This window comes from Onychomys torridus, chromosome 5, assembly GCF_903995425.1.
Source record: "Onychomys torridus chromosome 5, mOncTor1.1, whole genome shotgun sequence".
Classification (NCBI taxonomy): domain Eukaryota; kingdom Metazoa; phylum Chordata; class Mammalia; order Rodentia; family Cricetidae; genus Onychomys; species Onychomys torridus.
Window position 1 is genome coordinate 84,298,853 of NC_050447.1, and position 20,533 is coordinate 84,319,385.

The 20,533-nt window shown below is 39.9% G+C and overlaps 1 protein-coding gene across 6 annotated transcripts in view; it reads right to left on the bottom strand.

Annotated features, from left to right (window-relative positions):
- Window positions 1-211: 211 nt before the first annotated feature.
- The window catches only part of Arhgap12 (Rho GTPase activating protein 12), a 111,525-nt gene continuing 91,203 nt past the window's right edge, over window positions 212-20,533 (bottom strand). For all 6 annotated transcript variants that reach the window (XM_036187616.1, XM_036187614.1, XM_036187619.1 and 3 more), the window contains 9 exons: window positions 15,762-15,863; window positions 12,269-12,367; window positions 8,677-8,779; window positions 7,212-7,328; window positions 4,833-4,931; window positions 3,269-3,346; window positions 3,031-3,165; window positions 2,711-2,813; window positions 212-1,754 (listed from right to left, as the gene is read on the bottom strand). In XM_036187616.1, the coding sequence (XP_036043509.1) occupies window positions 1,580-1,754; window positions 2,711-2,813; window positions 3,031-3,165; window positions 3,269-3,346; window positions 4,833-4,931; window positions 7,212-7,328; window positions 8,677-8,779; window positions 12,269-12,367; window positions 15,762-15,863 (1,011 nt within the window). In that variant the 3' untranslated portion in view covers window positions 212-1,579. The remainder of the gene's footprint in view (window positions 1,755-2,710; window positions 2,814-3,030; window positions 3,166-3,268; window positions 3,347-4,832; window positions 4,932-7,211; window positions 7,329-8,676; window positions 8,780-12,268; window positions 12,368-15,761; window positions 15,864-20,533) is intronic.

Here is a 20,533-nt window from a genome sequence, read left to right on the forward strand (position 1 = left end):
GTCACAAATCATTTCCTTCCAAACGCTGAAGAAGAAGTGTGTGGTGTTAGGGAGCAGAAAGAACAGAAAACAGAAGTGAGAAAAGTCGATTTGCCACAGGAAATATGGATTTGGATGATTTTCTGAAATGAGGTATAAAAGTACGTCAGTAAATAAAACAACAACAAAAAATTAAGAACCAAAATGCACATCTCCAATGGAAAAAAAACTCTAAGCATATTATAGTTTCCTTTATTAGATTAGACATTTCATATACAGCAGTTAATCTAGAAAAATACATTTAAAAATCTTCAACAGACCATGCCTCCCTGTAACAAAACCTTCCAAACCCTGTTTTATTATACAAATCAATCTACATTAGTAATGTAAAAAGAAAATACTCAAATTTCGCAGTGTCATTTTCTATCCAACATCCATCTAATTTACACAGGTTTCCACTATTCAAGTGGGGGGTTAGAATTCTATAATGATTTTCCTAATGTTTTCTGTACATATTAAATAACCTAAAAAGCTTCTCTTGTAGTGTGTTCACTATTTAGCAAGTCTATTCAGTCAGTATTTCCCAGTACCATTCTCATTGCAGTGATCTGCCTGTAAATGTAATTAAAACCTAAAAGTGCACGGTTTAACTTTCCCAAATGATGGCCTATTTCTGGAGAAAGCCTAATATTCATAGAAATGGTTACCAATGTCATGATTAGAAACATCGGGTTAGATGTACTCTGAGCCTATACAACGCAGATATATACATAAGCTAAATTATATTAAGTCCTTAGCCCATATTTACATCAAACAATATCTGTTTCCACAGGGTCATACCAAGAACTCAATATGGCACTAAATATAATCAGGATTGTTAGCTATAATTCAGTACAGCAAGACAGGTACCAAATACCCTGATTTGACTTAGACTAACCAGAACTCCAGTATATCACAGTGTTTTAAGTACTGTCAGTGTGCTGTCCCAACAAGCAACTAAGGTTCCAGCAAGGATGCCGTGGGATAGCAAAATTAAACAGCAAACCTTCACCCAGGGATTCTACCTGGGTTATGAGCTTCAGCACTTAGGACTACCACTCACAAAGAAACCCTGAAAAAGGCAGTACACAGGTCTCAAATGGATCAACTTCATTTGTTTCAACGCCCAGGAGTGTTTTTTAAAAAACAGTGACTATCATTGTACCAAGTAAAGAGCTTACAGAGCATGAGAAGGAATCTACAGTATCCAGTTTGGGGACAGCAAGGGCAACAACACAGGAACCCACACAGTTTTCCTTACCAAATTATCCAGTGTATATGACTGGTTAAAATTCCAAGATTTGACTTTCACTGATATTCAGAGTATGAAATGCAAGCATCCAGGATAAAATGAACCCAAAATTACACACACTCATAGCTTGCTGTTTGCTGTTTGTAAGCAGCAAATGAGGGCCCCGCTGGCATCTCCACTCTCCTCTTCCTCTCTGACCCTCAAAAAAGTGCAAAATCAGTCTCTGCTTGGTCCAAAATGAAACACACCATGGGTAAGACTTGAAATCTCTGGAATCCAGCTCTTATTCCACAGGTGGTTTCTCATGAGTCAGCGTCCAAAGACAGTGCTTAATTCCAGGAGAATCAGCTCTACAATCTGGTTTTGATACACAGTATGAACTGCTATGTTACCAGTCTCTCTTTCTGGCTTTAGTAGAGTGGGCCCAAAAACAATTGCTATACTCTGATAGGTCATTCGGTTTTTTTCTCCATTTTCTATAACCCTAGGGAGAGAAAACAAACGTGTTTAAAAACCACGAGGAGAATTTTGAATTGTATTACAAACCCAAAAGTCTGCATTTAGAAGGAGAGAGCTGACTTTGCTGGGGTGACACAGGCAGGGCTTAACCATGTAACTTCAACCTGGCTGCTACATGAAGCCAGGTTCTTAATCAACAGCTGAAAGATCAGCATCATACATACTGTGGCAAACTTCAAATGTGTGGTATTTTAGCTTCATTTTCAGAACAGGATATAGACTTAAATGTGTGTTGTAATTCAGGTAACAGTGACCTATCCTCTACGTGGGGAGGGTATTTCATCAGGGAATAAAGATTACACCTTTCAATTTAATATTATTAAAAAGTTGTCTCTAATTGGTACTTTAATATTTTATTACTTTCACATTTATTTTGTGTGTGTGTGTGTGTGTGTGCGCGCGCGCGCGCACGAGCCACAGTGCACATGTGGAAGTTAAGAGAACAACTTGTGAGAACCAGTTATCTCTTTCTATCGTGTGGGTCCTGGGAACTGAACACAGATCCTTAGATTCACTGGCACAAGCCTTTACATGCTGAGCCGTCTTGCCAGCCCTACTTTACTATTCCAATGTTCCAAAGACGAACAAAATCACTTATTAAAGTAGCTGTGAAGTAGTAATCCAGAGCCACGCAAGTTGTGTTTTAAAATAATGTAACATGCCTCACTTAAGCCATCTCATCTTCGTGTTAATTAACTTCAATCTCGTTAGAACACCTACTGTGAGGTGAACACTATATAAACATTTTACATAAAATACCAACTTTAACAAAGTCTTCACACTAAAGCTTTTTACTAGAAGAAATAAATGCTACAAGTTGAGTTTCTTTTAAAAACTTACAAAGACAGCAAGTAACACCTGCCTCTTGGGCTCTCCTCCACTGTACTATCCCACTTCCTACCTACCCATGCAGTTTCTTACCTTTTGAGGTGTCTAAACAGAATCTGCATTGTATCTTGATTTGGCTTTGGCAACTGTCTGATTAGGTCCTTAACGGCAGTGACGCGCTGCCTCGGATCTTGTTCTAAAAAAGCAGGAAATAGAATGAAAGGCAGTGACATAGTCTAGAAGCTGGTGTTTGGTGATACACAGTGACATCTGGCGGTCACACTTAAAATCTCTGGAGTTACACAACCCATTGAAAAAACTTGTTTAAAAAAGACCAAACAATCCAACAGTTTCATTTGTAAAATGATTTTCAGTATTAAGGGAGAAAAAACTGAGTAGAACAACATACTTACTAATTGCATTAACAAAATCATTGAAATGATTAAATGTGAAGAGGGGTTCTGGTAGTTCTCGAAAAAACATTTTGAGTGCTCCAGTGACGACATGAATGTCTTCCCATTTACTGTCATTCAAATCCAGTCTCTCATCTGAAAAACGGTGGGAACAAGACATTTTTAAAAGCTGCTCTGAGCCAGTTCTTTAAGTTCTAGGCAGTGCTGGTGGACATAACAGTAGGGCGTGCCCTCTTACCATGATTGACTGCAAATCTCAGCTTCTGGATGACTGCAAGGTTGCCACTTACTCTGTAGATACCATCAACATCCAAACCTACAAGGAAATAATAGTTCGTGTTTGAAAGGAACTCACTGCTGCTTCTAAAGATGCATAAATGTCTCCATTTGGGCATTTTACAATGTTGACCAGGCTAGCCTCAATATCCTGGGCTCAAGCAGTCCTTTGCTTCCACTGCCCAAGCAGTTGGAGCTCCAGACACACTGCATCCAGCTTCAGAAGTCTTACTCTCTTTCTCTAAATGGCTTTTTAGACTCTTGGCAGGGGAACAAGGTGGCAACTTACTATGAATTCTGTTTAATGAACACCAGAAAGCAAGTACACTGTAGCTTTGCTCATACAAAACATCTCACAAAACCCAAAATACCAACAGCTGAGATAAACTGAGGATGGTTTAAAAAGCAAACGTTTTGATCCATTTCTGTACACAACTTTAAAATGTAAATGCATATACTAAAGAAACAGGCGCTCTTACCAGTGTCTGTCACATCAATTGCTTAGGGTAGACTTATCAAAAGCTAGTAACTAGTGGTTCTATAGAGAACACATCATGTGATAATACTTATTCTTCCAGGTATGGCCAGAATCATTTGAAATTCATATCATTAAACCAGAAAAAAATTAATATTCATTAAATAACAAAGCTGTACACACCAAACAAAGCACATTTGTAATAATTATTAATTATTTAGCCTCAAATAAAGCAAGTAAACAGTGTGAAGCCTTGACTGTCATACTGACAGAGTCAATGGGCCAAAGGTCTGAAACTGGCAGGCGTTCCAAATGAGGTAACACAAGCTGCTAACTGCCAGATGCTTCTGGTACACACAGATGCTGTGACTACAGTCAGTACACTGTCAGTCATAAGACAGAAGAAGCTAGAATGAGTCCATGTTAAAGTTAAATAAAAAGACTAATTCCTTGGTCATACTCTCAGGAAACGACCTCTAAGGGCGTTGGCATCTCGACACTCTGTAGTTGAGCTCTCCTTTCTATGCTAACACAAGCCTTCTCTCGTTGAGTGACCAGCATCCTTGGAGCAACCCCACCAGCACATCAGCCCCTGAACTTAGTTAGCTTCAGTCACCAGGGCCTTCATTTAAGCACTCCGAACGACTTGGGCTGATACCATAGTGACGTATCAAACACTGAATGATGCCTGAAGGCCATAATTTAAAACAAGTGAAATTATGTAATATTTCTGCACACAAATGCTTCATTTCTTTTTATACATTTCAGGAAAGGAACTTCTGGTTGCCTCACTCAAAAATCATAAAATCTTCTAAGAGCTTTTATTACACTTATTTACTATGTGTACATGCGAGGGATGCCACAATACTTGTGTGAAGGGCAAAGGACCTTGTAGAAAATGTTTTTTTTTCTCTCTCTCTTAGTCCTCAGCCTGGTGGCTAGCACTTTACCAGCTGAGTCACCTTGCTGGCCCAGCCCTAGGGATTCTGGTGCTGAAACAATGAGCTGTTTTGCTTCATGTGAAAAATAAAACTTGGAAGCATCCTCTTACCATGTTCTTCGACGTGCTCAATGCATAACTTCACAAATTTTGGCACTGTCCCATTCTCTCTCTGACACAGATTGGCAAGGTTAGACCCAAATACCTGATCTGAAAGAGATTTTTTAAATGTATCACACTGCTAAACGTCAGTTCAGAAAACAGCTAAGTTCTTCAGCGTACACACACATGCCTCCTTCAACCTCACATCAATCTTCCCAAATAAATTCTAAGACTACAATTCACTCTTGCCAAGAAGGCTTTGTGTTTTTATTCCCCTGCAGACAGCGTGGTCCCTAAATATGGTTCCCTTTGTCTATCCCTGGTTTCAGGCAAAAATCACCTCCTTAGAAAAATCGTACTATCCTTTCCTGAGATAACCAATTCCAATCGCTTTCTACTGGATTACTTACTGGAAAAGGCTCACAGTATTCACCACTGTTCACATTATTACCCTGTCTGTCTGCCTGCCATTCCAGTAAATCCTGGGGGCAAGAACCTTGCAGCTCTTACCAACTAGTGCTCATGGCTCCTATGCTCATGCACAGCACTTAGAAAATACCCAAATAATTTAAAAACTACCAAAACAAGCTATGTACTCTTCTTGTGCTGACACCCAATTCCACCAAATTATGTTTCAAAAGCTGTTCCATTAATCTTTTAAACAAACAGTTTAGAACCTGGGCATATATGCTAAGTACTGATGATACCAAAAGTCTGAAGTGCTGCAACTCCACAAGGAGAGGACTCAGTCTTTCTCAGTGAGAAAGCCTGATGAACTTAGTTGTTTCTATGACCCTCCTCTGTCTCTTTTTTGAAGGCTCTAACCAACAAACCAACCTATATGCTTTATCCATTAGTACTTATTTGTAACTCCTAAGATTGTATGGTGGTTTGAATAGGTATGGTCCCCATAGACTGATGTGTTTGAATGCTTGGCCCATACAGAGTAGCTCTATTAGGAGGTGTGACCTTGTTGAAGAAGAGTGTCACTATCAAGTGGGCTTTGAGGTCTCATATATGCCCAAGCCACACCCAGTGTGACAGTCTCTCCTTCTGCTCCTGCCGATCAGGATGTAGAACTCTCAGCTCCTTCTCCAACACCATGTCCCACCATGAAGATAATAGACTAAACCTCTAAAACCGTAAGCCATCCCCAATTAAATGTTTTCCTTTATAAGAGTTACTGTGGTCACAGTGTCTCTCCACAGCAATAGAAACACTAAGACAGATTGTTACTTCGTTTTGTTTTGTTTTGTTGGGACTTTAATATTTTTATTTTGTGTCTGTGCATGGGTATGTGCATGTGTCCATGGAGGTCAAAGGCACTGGATCTCCTAGAGCTGTAGTTACAGGAGGTTGTAAGCCCCCTAGGGTGCTGGGAACAAAACAGTGCTCCTCTGCGGGAACAGTACACATTCTTAACCACTGACTCATCTCTTGAGCCACATTTTCCTGTTTTTGCTTGTCTGTTTTTTGCAACATGGTCTCAACCCATGCTGAGTTATACAGCTGAGGATAATCTTGAACTTCTGATCTATATGCTTTCACCTCCAAGCACTAGGAATATAGATGTGTTCCACTAAACCCAGGCACAGTTGCTAATGTGAATCAGTCAATTCTTACATATTTTGGAAGTCTTATATCCATCCTTAATGAGATTCATCTTTGCTTTTCAACTGAGAAGATGCTTTGCAAACAGATTTCCAGTGAGAGTCTCTGTTACAAACCTCATAACCAGACTCATACATGCACATTATATATTACCTTCACCTTTATTTCTGAATAAATGCCAGTGACATGAGTCACAAATTTAAAATTGTAATCTTCGGTGTTAAACACAGTTATAAGAACTGTAGGTATACAAAGACATATGTGCTTTTAAGAAACACTTTCCTACTTGCTGGTGCATTACAGTGATCATAAATGAATTAAGAAACATACAATTGGGGGAAACACCTTTTACCAATTTTAAAATTACCTCACATTAGACTAAAAGCAATCAGGGAACACAACTATTCATTCCTGTTTGCTCTCATGCTGTTAGTGGTTGTCTGTCACATTTCTAACTTCTGATCCTTGCAACGCAAAATCAAAATTTTTCATGACATCTAAGAACTCCAATCCCCACCCAGCATCATCTCATCTGTCCTTCTCTGATAATGGGCTTCAAAAAAATGTAGTCTGGGATTTATGCCTGGTTCCATGTTTTAGCTACACTTTATACATACATTAAAAAAAATCCTAATTATTCAAATGCCTTCGTCTGTGTACTTGAAAACTTAAGGGATAAAAAAATGAAAATGTTAGAAATGTTCAGTTTTAACTTCAAACACCTTATTTCTGATTCAGCTAACATTCATTATTGTAAATACCACTTCTTGCACATACCTTTGATATAACCTTTCTCACGAACAGCTTGCAATGTGGGGCGTCGGGTAAGAAACTTCTTTAAGTTTTTCTTAGTTTTCTTCTGCTCTGAAGAATCCATGCTGGATCCTTTCATTGCTTCAGACAAACAGATATTAGGTTATTTCAGGAAACTTTTCTAGTAAAAGTTTTTCCACAGATGACTCAAAACATGTCGATCCATGGCCCAAAAATTAAACAAACATCACAGAAGAAATGGTAATTTTAATTTTAAGCAAAACTATCATTTTTATCACTAAACGCAGGCTACACCTGTACTTTCTTTGGTATGAGTCAAGATCTTAACAAGTGATTTTACTTTTCCATCATTGTCAGAAGGTAAAAGACCACACACACAAAATTCACAACATAAACCAAAATTCCTATTCTAGTGAACTGCTTAAGAGTCTGAAAAGTCCACATATTTGTATCTGATGCTTTTATGATTATCTGTACTCTGACATAAGAATGGAGCACACAAATCCTGTTCTATAATACCTTTGATCCTGATTTATGAGCTACACTAACATGAAATTCTTAATTACCTATGTTAAAAATAATTATGCTTGGAGAACATTAACAGCAAAGAATATATCAATCAAGAATACACAATTTGGGGTTGGGGATTTAGTTCAGTGGTAGCGCGCTTGCCTAGCAAGTGCAAGGCCCTGGGTTCAGTCCTCAGCTCTGGCAAAAAAAAAAAAAAAAAAATTTAAGACAGGCTTGGTGACATAATCACATGGAGGCAGGAGGATCAAGAGCTCAAGGCTAGTCTTGGCTTCACAGGGAGCTTAACGACAGCCTGGTCCACACAGGACCCCTTTCAAATCATAAAATTTTGTGTTAACATTGTTGCGTGGTGGTAACGGTGTGTGTGTAAAATCTTCATTATATTGTTGGAAAACAAAATAGAATTGACTTTCTAATCATTCAATTAGGAGGTCAGAAAATCCTTAGTTAAGCATGTGGATTAGTTAAGATAAACGGGGAAAAGGTGTGGAGTCACGGCTAATGGCCAACATCACTAACATACTTCTGCGCTCAGAACTGTCCTTAAAACTGCTGGCTTAGCCCTGCTCTCGCCTGTCTGTGCTCTGCAGATCGGAGCGCATGGCTGTGTGCATAAGCACATGACAGTGGGCTGCCTGCCTGGTGCCTGGGGTAGGAGTGGAACAATCCCCCTTGGCTTTGGGCTTCCAAATGCCTAAGACTATGCAAAACTATGTATTTTTAACTTAACAAAGTCCAGCTTCCTAGAGGCTTCAAGAGAAGTGTACTGTAGAGTATGATGGTATCACATGGATGGACACTGTGGTGAAAAACAATGAACTAACAAGATGGCGCTTCGCCCTGTCGATTTCTAATACTGGAAATTGCATTTTAATTTAATACTGGGCATTGATTTAAAACCTAGGATCCGCCACCAGCAAATGAGGGAAGAGCTTACAGCGAAGTTTTTTAAGCTCCTTCTGGTCCTTTTCTTTATCCTGCTTTTCCACTCCCGGCGAGTCTGGTGCATCCTCTTCAATTGCTTCATCAGCCTCTGCTGCCTGTTGGCGAGAGGTTTCCATGCACACATCACTTCAAGTACCGCTGTAGCTGAACAGCCTAATTTTCAGAATGAGCCACGATTGACTCTTACCAGTGATTTTAGGAGACAGTATGTAGTATGTATGATCTAGGTATTTGATCAGTCTTTACAAGTATGTTTTCCTTTAATGACACTAACTTCCACTTCTAAAACAATTAGAGGTATAACTGCCTCACTCGACATTACAGGTGGCCGGCACAAACAGCAGCTAGGAAGTTGGGGGCCAGCAAAGACAAAGCAGCTACTTTCTGCACAAAAGGGTCAGACTCACACTCCTGGACGTGACAGCCATGTTGCCTGCGACAACAGTTTAAGAGCATAGTATTACACTGTGGAAACAACTGTAAGACACTTAATGCTCACAGATGGTAGGTGCTGGAAAGCACCCAGGACTCTTCTAGGACCTCCCTAATGTAACTTGTATGGCATGAAAAAGTGGACTGAATTCCCAAAGCTAAGGACTTTGTCTCGTCCTTCTCACTGGGGTCTACTGCACTGATGTGTCTGTTTATGATATAAGAAACAGTTTCCTTTTCTTCTTGGATACCCAGCTGCACCAGTATTGTTTACTACAAAGCATATTCTTCCTTACTCCACAATGCTGTATCTGGCACTTTACTCTGTTCCACAGGTCTGTATATGTACCCCTGCTTAAATAGGCAGCTTCATTGCTTAATACAGATTTATCAAGTTCTAATATGCAATACATCAGATCTTCTTCTTCAAGTAAGTCTTGCATATTTTTAGCCCTTTTTATCTCTAAAGGAATTTTAGAATAAGGTTCTCAAATTCTACCAGAAAAACTTGGAATTTAATGAGAATCAAAATTCTCCAACCTAGAAATTGTTTAGGAAACACATCTTTACATCATTGTGTGGTGATATTGTGTTCCCCAAAATACTGTTCACCCTAATAAATTTATCTGGGGTCAGAGAACAGACAGCCACTAGATACAGAGACCAGAAAATGGTGGCACACATGCCTTTAATCCTAGCATTCGAGAGGCTGAAATCCATCTGGATCTCTGCAAGTTCAAGGACACACTGGAAACAGCCAGGCATAGTGACTCACACATTTAATCCCAGAAAGTGAGCCTTTAATCCCAGGAAGTGATGGCAGAATGCAAAAAGGTATTTAAGGCGTGAGGACGAGGAACTAGAGCACTCTGGATGAAGACTCAGAAGCTTCCAGTCTGAGGAAACAGGATCAGCTGAGGAATTGGCAAGGTGAGGTTGGCTGTGGCTTGTTCTGCTTCTCTGATCTTCCAGCATTCACCCCAATACCTTGTTTTTATTAACAAGACCTTCTAAGAGACTTGCTAAATCATTGAGTCTTCTGGACTCAGTGTCTCTCAGTGACATTGTGAGTGTTTCTTCAGCTCAGCTCTCTCCCCGGCTGGGCTTGCACTCACAGCCGTCTCCCTGCCTCCCTCCAAGGGCTAGGATTCCAGGAACAGGCCGCCGCCGCATCTGCTCTCTTTATTTTCTGGCACCATGGAAACAGCAGGCACTTTCCCATTTCACCGTAAATACATATACTTCCTCTCTTCCATGTTCTGCAGTGCCTTGCAGTGTCTTCCTAGACTAGCCCTTCTTCACATTTGTGTAGTATGTTACACTCCCTCATCACCACAGTACATTACACATGACTGCATGTACAGTTACCCTCATCACCACAGTACATTACACATGACTGCATGTACAGTTACCCTCATCACCACAGTAATTACATATGACTGCATGTACAGTTACCCTCATCACCACAGTACATTACACATGACTGCATGTACAGTTACCCTCATCATCACAGTACATTACATATGACTGCATGTATAGTTACCCTCTTTGGTTATTCTGTCTTTGCTTGTAACTTTGGCAGAGAAAGTTGTATTACAGTACTGCTTGCTGCCTAGTACACAAGCACACATGTACTTACTAAACGCAAGGATTCATGTACTGTGGTTACAACTGAACCTACATGGGCTAGAGGAAAGGGCATACCCAAGTGGATGGAGACAGGGCTCAAGCTGCTAGATTTTAACGAAGGTCATAGGAGGTTTCTAGGAATGAACCACTGGCCACCAAAACATTTAGACTGTAGGGGTGAGCTCTGTGGAAGCATACACAGGCCTTAGGCTGATCCACATTACCAAAAACAAGCACAGCAAACCCAGAGACAGACAAAAAGATCAGTATGTTAAATTAGGAAAAAGATTTAGAAAGTTATTCTTATTTTGGTATTAAAATAAAAGTCAGTCATGGCTTCAGAGATTATAATAGAAAAGGATAAAAGTTAAAATATTATACTTACACAATATTACATTATATATAGTTCATGATCTATCTGCTAGAAAAGCTAACCTCTCCCTTAGAAAGTGTTATCTTGCATTTCTCTCAGCTAGATGACCCTCAAAGTGAGAGGTGGTTCAGAATGCAGGAACAGAGTCCTTGGCAGCCCAATGTGGAAACAAGGAACATCCTCGGAAGAGAAGGAGCAGAAGGGCAGGCAAAGCATCACTAGAAACACACTGATGAGGCCAATGCTGCATACACTTCAAAACTCGACCTCTGGCGTCTCTCCATCGAACAGTATCCCTTGCAACAGCTCTGGAACTGAGTAAGTACTATGCACTGAGCGCTGTCAGTCCCTTTCTTCGTGAACCAATGCCTAATATAAACACTGCTGCAAATCCACAAACATTTTATAAGTGAGAATGTTTAATCACATCATTAGACACAGATTGCTAAAGCTTGCCTTTCCCACCTGGGTTAGCACATGCATGCACACATTCAGTCTTTCCATTTGTAAATTGAAATTTGCATATACAATAAGCAATGAAAGAAAATTGAGAGCCGGGCGGTAGTGGCGCACGCCTTCAATCCCAGCACTCAGAAGGCAGAGGCAGGAGGATCTCTGTGAGTTTGAGGTCAGCCTGGGCTACACAGTGAGTTCCAAGAAAGGCTCCAAAGCTACACAGAGAAACCCTGTCTCGAAAAAATTTAAAAAAAAAAAATGAAAAAGAAAGAAAGAAAATTGAGAAAGGGTCTCACAATGTAGCTCTGGCTATCCTGGAACTCTCTATATAGACCAGGCTAGCCTCAAATTCAGAGATCCACCTCCTCTGCCTCCCAAATGCTAGGATTAAAGGCATGTGCTACCTACCACACCTGGCTCTGCAATAAAAATTTTACTTAGGGGCTGGAGAGAGGACTCTGCAGTTAAGAACACTGACTGCTCTTCCAGAAGACCTGGGTTCACTTCCCAGCACCCACATAGCAGCTTACAACTGTCTGTAATTCCAGTTCCAGAGGACCTGACATCCTTACAGACATATACACAGGCAAAACACCAATGCACATTAAAAAAAAGAGTGCCGCAGCAAGCCCACTTCCCATAAATAAATGTAATAAAAATTACAGAAAAAAATTTACTTAAATCAAATACATACCTGGTTATTGATAGTACTACTAAGAACTTTAAACCAATCATTAATAACAGCATCGTTATCAGACTGAATTAGCAGTTCTGTTCCGTGGCGAGTCTTCAGCTTTAGAGAAAAGAGGGGGGAGGGAAGAACACATCAGTGCTTTCAACACAACAAATGAAAACATGTACTTAAAGCTTGCCCCGTCTCCAGGGCACCAGGTCTCATCCTGATAGGAACTGAGGTATCTAGGCAGCTAGGAATGCCAGTCTAATTATTTTAAAGCGTGAGGTGATTTTTGTAATAAATTCTGAGTAAAAATCTAGTAATTCAGGATCCCAAAGTAATACAGTTTGTCATTTAAAAATAAACACAAGTACCAAAGTAATGCATTTACAATTAAAACAGAAACATCCGCAAAGAAATAGAAGTCTGGGATATTTCACACAGCTTAAGAATTTTTTCATAGCCTGAGGTTTTTTTTGGTCTGGTTATGAATATAAATATAGAAAAAGACTATATAAATGTTAGGTTAATATAAATATAGAAAAAGACTATATAAATGTTAGATTTTCAGTATTTTCTACTTAGCAGACAATGATGACTGAGTATAAAGACAAGGCACAAATGAAAATGATGTCATACCCCTCTAAAAATGTATACACATCAAATTTTATACATCTATTAATTGAATTCATTTATTTATTGTGTGTGTTCACATGTGTACCGTGCCTGTGTATGGAGGTGAGAGGAAAACTAGTCAGTTCCTCCCTCCACCATGCCAGTCCCAGGGACTGAACTCAAGTCCTCAGGCTTGGCAGCCAAGTGCCTTTACCTGTTGAGCTGTCTCAACAGCCTTCACACCCCTTCTGAGCAGAACTATTACTAACTGTCCAATCATGAACTGAAGTACAGATATCCATTATTTTACATGAAACCCAAAACAACTTAAATCTCTTTGGCCTCAATTTTTATACTTCATTGAAAAAATCTGTGACCTGTGAAAGTATCCCTCACATTTCCTGGCTAGTAACTGAGTTTGTTTTTCTAGAACATTTGGCAATTTCCTCCCCAACAATGCTCTGAGAACCATTTCCCCCATAATTTCCCAAGTAATATTTAGTAAACTTATTCCTCAAATACTAAACTTAAAATATGATGAAATATTAACTTGGGAAGTGCTGGATTAAAGAAGTCTAACAAGATGCTCTCCTTTAAGAGTTCTCAGGAACTTGACAGTCTAGAGAACACTGAAACTGTCTAAAAGAGGGATAAATATATATTATTTCCAAAATGTATTTTGTCATGGATCCTTTATTCATTCAGAAACCAGCCTATGAAACTGCAAAGCTGATTCAGGAAGTAATGATATCCTTTTGATGTGGATATCGCCTTGTATAAATAAAATACTGATTGGCCAGTAGCCAGGCAGGAAGTATAGGCAGGACAAGAGAGGAGAGAAGAGAATTCTGGGAGGTGGAAGGCTGGGTGAGAGAGACACTGCCAGCCGCCGCCATGACAAGGAAGATGTAAGGTACCAGTAAGCCACGAGCCAAGTGGCAAAGTATAGATTAACAGAAATGGGCTGAATATAAGAGTAAGAGCTAGACAACGGTAGGCCTGAGCTAATGGCCAAGCAGTTTAAATAATATAAGCGTCTGTGTGTTTGTCTAACAGGGCTTGGTGGGGGCTGGAGAGAAGGTCTCCAGCTACATCCTTTCATGCATGTTTCTAAACAGGAGGTCAAGCCAGCACCCCTTTATGGTGATATTTTATTTGTACTGAAACGTGATTTTATTTGTATGTTAACAAAGTTGCCTTGGGGTCAGAGCAAGCCACAGCAGAAGCTGGGTGGTGGTGGTGCATGCCTTTAATCCCAGCACTTGGGGGGCAAAGCTAGGTAGATCTCTATATGTTCAAGGGCACAGCCAGCATAGAGACACACGCCTTTAATCTCAATTCCAACCATAGAAGACCTGGAGGTCTGTACAGACAGGCAGTGTCGAGGAGGTCATGTGGTTGGGTTTACAAAAAGACAGGACACAGGAAGTAGACCTCTTGCAGAGAGGAAAGACAGCAGCAGCAGTGAAGGGTAAGGTTTTCCGCTCTCAGCTATTGCTCTGACCTCTTGGCTATTAACTCTGTTTTTGGCTCTATGTTTCTTATTTAACAAGATGGTTACATTCTTGCCCCAGCCTTCTCCCTCCCACACACTGAAAGTATGCTGCTACAGACAGGGGAGGGAGTTCCTAATCAAAGTTAAAATAGAATCTTAAAAGCAAAACAAAGCTAACCACGCTAATAACCTAAAGGTTAATCTAATCTAGGACAATTTACAAATGACGTTAAAGACAAAGTATACTAAAATTTAACGTTTTGTTTTTTTAAAGTAGCATCATTATTGCAGCATCTGTCTTAAGTCTTGGAGATATACTGCATTTGAGAAGCAGAGGTTGGTGTGGGTTAGTACACATGACCCAACACACAACAAGAAAGAGTAATCACCAGGTAGGTTCTCCTTGGAAAACACTGACAAAGCCAAAGTGTCTGATCTCCAATGCATGAAAGGCTATAAAGGACAGGAGCTACAAGACAGCTTACAGACACATCCAGGATTTCCTCCAGCCTTCTGCAATGGGACTTTACTGTTCCCATTCCAGGTGAACTTAGTACCCAGGGCCCTGAATAGGAGCTAGACTTCTGAGCCGTGTTAGAAGAGTACACTGTAGGTAGGTCGACTTCCAAGTCTAGGCCTTGAGAAGGCTGGTCATCCCTCACCCTACTGGAACCCTGCACGTGGAGAAGCCTGTGTTAGCTTTCTTGAAAGAGAGAGGTCTTAGGGAGAAGGAACCTTCCATTAGCTATAGCTAATAAATGAGGTCAGGCTAACTATCCACTCTCTCCGAGACTCAGGAACAGTCCCAGGTGAGAGCACAACAGCCATTCTCTCATCCTCGACTGACTGTAGCAATCGTGAGGCCCTTCTGCAAAGCTGGTGAGCTTTGCAGTGGTCTGCCAAACGGTGACAACTGACATAGGACCACGAATACAGTGGAAGGGTTGAGCAACAAGGAAGAGAGGCTTCGTTTCTGTAGAATAGTTTTAGGGCCACAGCAACACTAAGAAGGCACGAGATGCCCCACAGACAGACAGACAGACAGACACACACACACACACACACAGCTCTCCAAGAAATACCTCCCTAAAGTTATTTTCTGATATTAGGGAATCACATCCTTTTGTTACTACTAGTAAAGAGAAAATCTTGAACAAAGGCCTGAAACCCTCACTTCCTGTTAACATGCAAATGAAGCTGATTTCTCTCCCTCTCTGTCTCTCTCTGTCTCTCTAACACACACACACACACACACACACACACACACACACACACACAGCCCTTACAGCATGTTACAGATGACTTATACACTTTGCCTAAATTTGTCACAGCAAAACACTAAAACAAAACATATACATACTAAAGCCAAGAATGTGAGTTCTTTAGGAAACGATATTTTACCTCAAATACATTCTTCTTGCTGGATTTGTCCTTGGATGCCATCTCAATTGTTGCCCCCTTCAGGTCCACTGTGAATTCTGGTTTGGACTGATTACTCCCAAACTTCATTTTAGAAAAAAGAGAAAAGACTATGTGATATACATGCCTATGTGTATGTATCAAAAAAGAAGACTAACTAAACAGATGATCTTAAATCGTTCTTTTTTCAGATTTAAAGAAGTTTAAGTATATCCAAATCTGATGAACCTGTAAACAAATAGACCCTCAGCCCCAATCTATGATCACGGTAAGTCCTAGAGAAGGAACTCGGGTAATGCTGTTATTTGTAAACAGGCGGACACAGGTATACTGCAGCTTCACAGTCCTATTTCTTGGAACTATGCCAGACCCTATGTGGCTATATAAAAGATTATGTTGAAAGGCAACGCCAGACTCTCACACATGTAAGTCACAAGCAGATGATGCCAGGCACATTTTCTAAGAAACATCCCCTAATCCTGTTTTGTACTTTCAAGAGTCACCTCCTTATCAACTACTTATGTTGCCAATAACTAATGACTTACAAAAACACAAAACCATAAGCCACATCATTTACTCAAGATTTTGCTAGAAATTCTAAGTCAGATGCTGAAAAGCCTCTAGCAATGTGGTAAGATCTGTGAAAAAAAAAACAACAACAACAACAGGAAAACAGGTAGCATGGGTAGTTAGGAAAAAGCACTTAGCTATTTATTATGTTTTGTTAACTACGTCAGAAAGGGGTTAGCAGGAATAAAATGTGCACTAAATACATACTTATTCTGTTGACATACCTCTGATAATTTAAGATTCCTACTTAGTCTGTCCCATAAAAATAGAAAACCAGTATACCTATGGTACCACAATGGTTTGTTACTTTAAAACTTAAGGACTACAATCTACAAGTAATAAAGCTTATGGCTATTTCCTGAATTGACAGAAGAAGTTTCATTTGTTCAAGGTTGTCATGTCAGTCTGCGCTTGCCTTTGGAATCACGCCCACCCACTGGGGTAGGTGACCGACCGCTGTGACGGCAGTCCTCTACTTAGCAGCTCTGCACCGGAGAGATGACTGGACTTCAACTATTCCGTGTCTCTTCTGCTTCTCAGTAAGAGATACAGACTTGCATAATGTGCTTGTTATAACCAAACAATAAGGAGGGCCAAATGGAATTTATTACTGAAACCACTAAAACAAGTAAGGTTAACTTTTTAACATTTCTACCTCTGTAACTCAAACAACCCACCATAAAGCCTCCACAACAGACATTCTAGACAGAACTGGGAAATCCGAAATGTTGCAGAGCTTGAATATAGTTGTAAAACAAAAGCAGTTACTTAATTAGTTGCTAGTATGTTTTGTAGACGATGAGGATGATCTAAGATCACATATAAATAACCAGTTAAACGTAACAGTGAAATGAAAAATGACAGAAAAATAGAATCTGTATGTTTGGCAAGATATTATCCTCATTCTTTTTCAAAACATAGTACCACTTTACTGAAATCACCTCCCTGTCAATGTATTTAGGGCACCAAAAACAAAATAACAAAACCCCAACCAGTGTAAGGAACACAAACAGTGACAGAATCAGACTGCACATCTGATGACGAACAAATCTTTTCCAAGAAGAAAGCAAGAACTCCCAGACTGAACCCTATTGGCAGAGGGACTTGATGGGGCAGGAAAAGGAAATGATTTCCTAACAACACCCAACGGGGTAATGGCACACACAAGAAAGAGCACAATGGAACCAGACAGCCTAAGAATCCAATAATTCTATAAGCAGACACTATACTAGCAAAGCTAAACTCCCAAATATGTTTGCCAAAGACCTAAAACTCTTAGAGGATTTTGTAATTACAGAAATCATGTTTATTTTTAAGATGAATCATTTACATAATTTATCATAAGTAGGTCCATCACAACAGAACATGTAGGAGTTAACAGAAAGGACTCACATGTAGCTCTTTGCCACCTTGCCAACCTCTCTGCTCAGAAACCCCTGGCCTTCCTCCTGAGGACTACTTGCCAATGTCCTGTGGCCCCTTCCAAGTCAGCTCCTGCATGTGGTCTTATGCAGCTTACCTTCCCCTTTCTCTAGAATACCAGGACAAAAGTGACCTTTGTCTTCTGTGAGACAGTTGACCATGTCAAGTCCTAGTGAGAGGTGGAGGTACCAGTCATCTGCTAACACCTCAGTTCATAGGACAGTCCCTCACAACAGAAATGTGTGTCCTAAAACGGTTCTACTTTGGGGAAGTTTTAAAGTACAAAAGAATGGTTCATGGGCTAGTGACATGGCTCAGTGAATAAAGGTGCTTGCTGTGTAGGTCTGACAACCAGAGTTCGGTGCCCAGAACTCTGCCTTCCATGTGCACCTACATTCACATAGTCTCCCTCCCAAGTAACTTTTAAAAGAATGCTTCAGTAACTACTGGTATTTGTGGGGTCTATTATTTGTGTATATGTGTGCAGCTTTCGCAATTGCAGGTGGAATGCGTGTATTTCATTTATTCAACTGTAACTACTCTTTGAAAAAAATTAAGAGCATGATGGTTTAAAAAGAAGAAATGTAAAGAGTGTGGGTGAGCATGAGTCTGGATGAGTGTAAGTTTGAGAGCCTGCTGTTTCTTCCAGTGATCTCTTGGGATTTAGAATGGTTAGATCTTGCAAAGACCTATACTCTTACAATGCAACCCCTTTACATACACCTCAAACTCAATGAAAAACAACAACGGGGAACTGCAGATGGCTGGGACAGAGCTCGGCTCCAGCACTGCACCTTCTAAGAGGCACTGAGAAGCTGTTTCCACCATTCCTGTCTCTGTCTCTCGGGCCCTTTCCAGTTTCAAACTCTCATCTCAGGTAGGAGCGACTCCACTGAAGAAAGGGACACATTTTCCCATGTTCACTCTACTTGCTGACTGAGCAGAGAAACAAAACTACAATTCTTTCAAGTCATGACCAGTAATCCCAAGAGGTATCTTGCATATCCTGCCAAACCTTGCTATTTATGAAGCTTTTGCAAAGTACATTATACAGACTCATATACTTCTTATTTAAATATGACTACTTATATTTACTGGACCACTTAACTCTGTTTTTATATGAATTTGATATGAATTAGTATATGAATTGTATCCCTCCCACGCCTGCATTTGTCCATATTAACACATGTTAGTAAAGAATTCTGAATTGTGTAAAAGTGTCCTGTAGCAAAAACTTCAAACAAAATACAAGTATCCCATGAAGGAATGACTGTGTGCTGTTGTGTTCACCTGACATCTGTCATTTCCAAAGTTGTTTATATTTTTGTAAAGAATCACATACAGGTTGAGGAGATGGCTCAGTGGGACTGCAGCACAAGCCTGGTAGCCAATCCTACAAGGTTGTCCTTTGGTGCCACATTCAAATTATAGCACCCATATGCTTGCGCTCTCTTTCAAAAAAGAAAAACTTTAATCACATACAAACACACCTGTCTAAATGACCTCCATCACCACACTGGTCTGTCTACTTGCATCTTATCTACCACAGCCTTCAATAGTTAAGCCTCACTTAACTGTCAAATAAATGAATGCTATGCAACTTGTTTCAGGCACTAGGTTATTACTTATTAATCTTAACTGCTTTTCCATTCCTTTCATTCATTCATTTTCTTCAGTCAGTTTCTAATAAAAGTTGAGCCACAAATACAAAAAATAACAATTATACAATTCCTCAGAAATGCATTAACACAAAGAGCACCACACACTTTATTTCAGTGGGAAAAGGAGGAAGATGTAACCTACTGCAAGAAAGATGGGTCAAACCAACATTTCCATCTTTTGATATGAATGTGTGTTTAAGTCATTTCCACTACACCCGCTAACCAGATCAGAACAAATTCAAGGGTTAGTGAGGCACAAAAAGAAGAAATATTCTAGAATGCTCACATTCCTGCAGAACTGATTTGGATTTCTAGAGCGTACTATTAGAGAGGCTGAGAATTAACAAGCATGGGGACTTGTAGCTTAGCAGGTTCAGCACAGCTCTAAATGACTGCATCACAGATGTACAAAATGAAAAGCTGATCCTATTTTGATTCCTAATTTGAAAAAAAGAATCAGTATTTGTCAGAAAATGCTGGTCAGCGTTGGATATAAAACACTCCACATACATTTAGGATAATTTCATTTTTCAATTTTATTTTACTTGGATACTGACACTTTAATTGCAATTACCAAGAGTTCTAGAAATACCCAGAGTGTGAACTCTGGAGTCAATCCCAATGTTCTAAACCCAGATTTGTGCTTAGTATTTGTAAAGTTTTAAAGTTACTTGAATGTTTGATTACCTCGATTTCTCACCTATGATGGGAAAAAAAGAACAAGAGAAATGGCTGTAGGAGTAGAGGGATAAGACATACATAACCTTTGCATTTAGAACAGCTGACACACGCCAACATTCAACTTTAACAATTGATGTCACAACTTGGGTAGCACTGTATGTAACTGAGTAACAACAGTAATAAAACACTAAAATAAAAACTCACAAAGGTGGGCCCAGCATATGACTACCCACTTTCCAAATAAGGATCTGAAATAATAATTATAAACAAAAAAGCTTTCTCATCCTGAAAAGGAGTCAATATTCTGCAATGCTCAAGTTGCGAGGTGCTGGTTCAAATGATAGCGCCAACTGCTGAATTTAACACAGCCAGCCAGACTTTTCTAATAGTCTCCTGCAAGTACACAATACATCTTCAGGA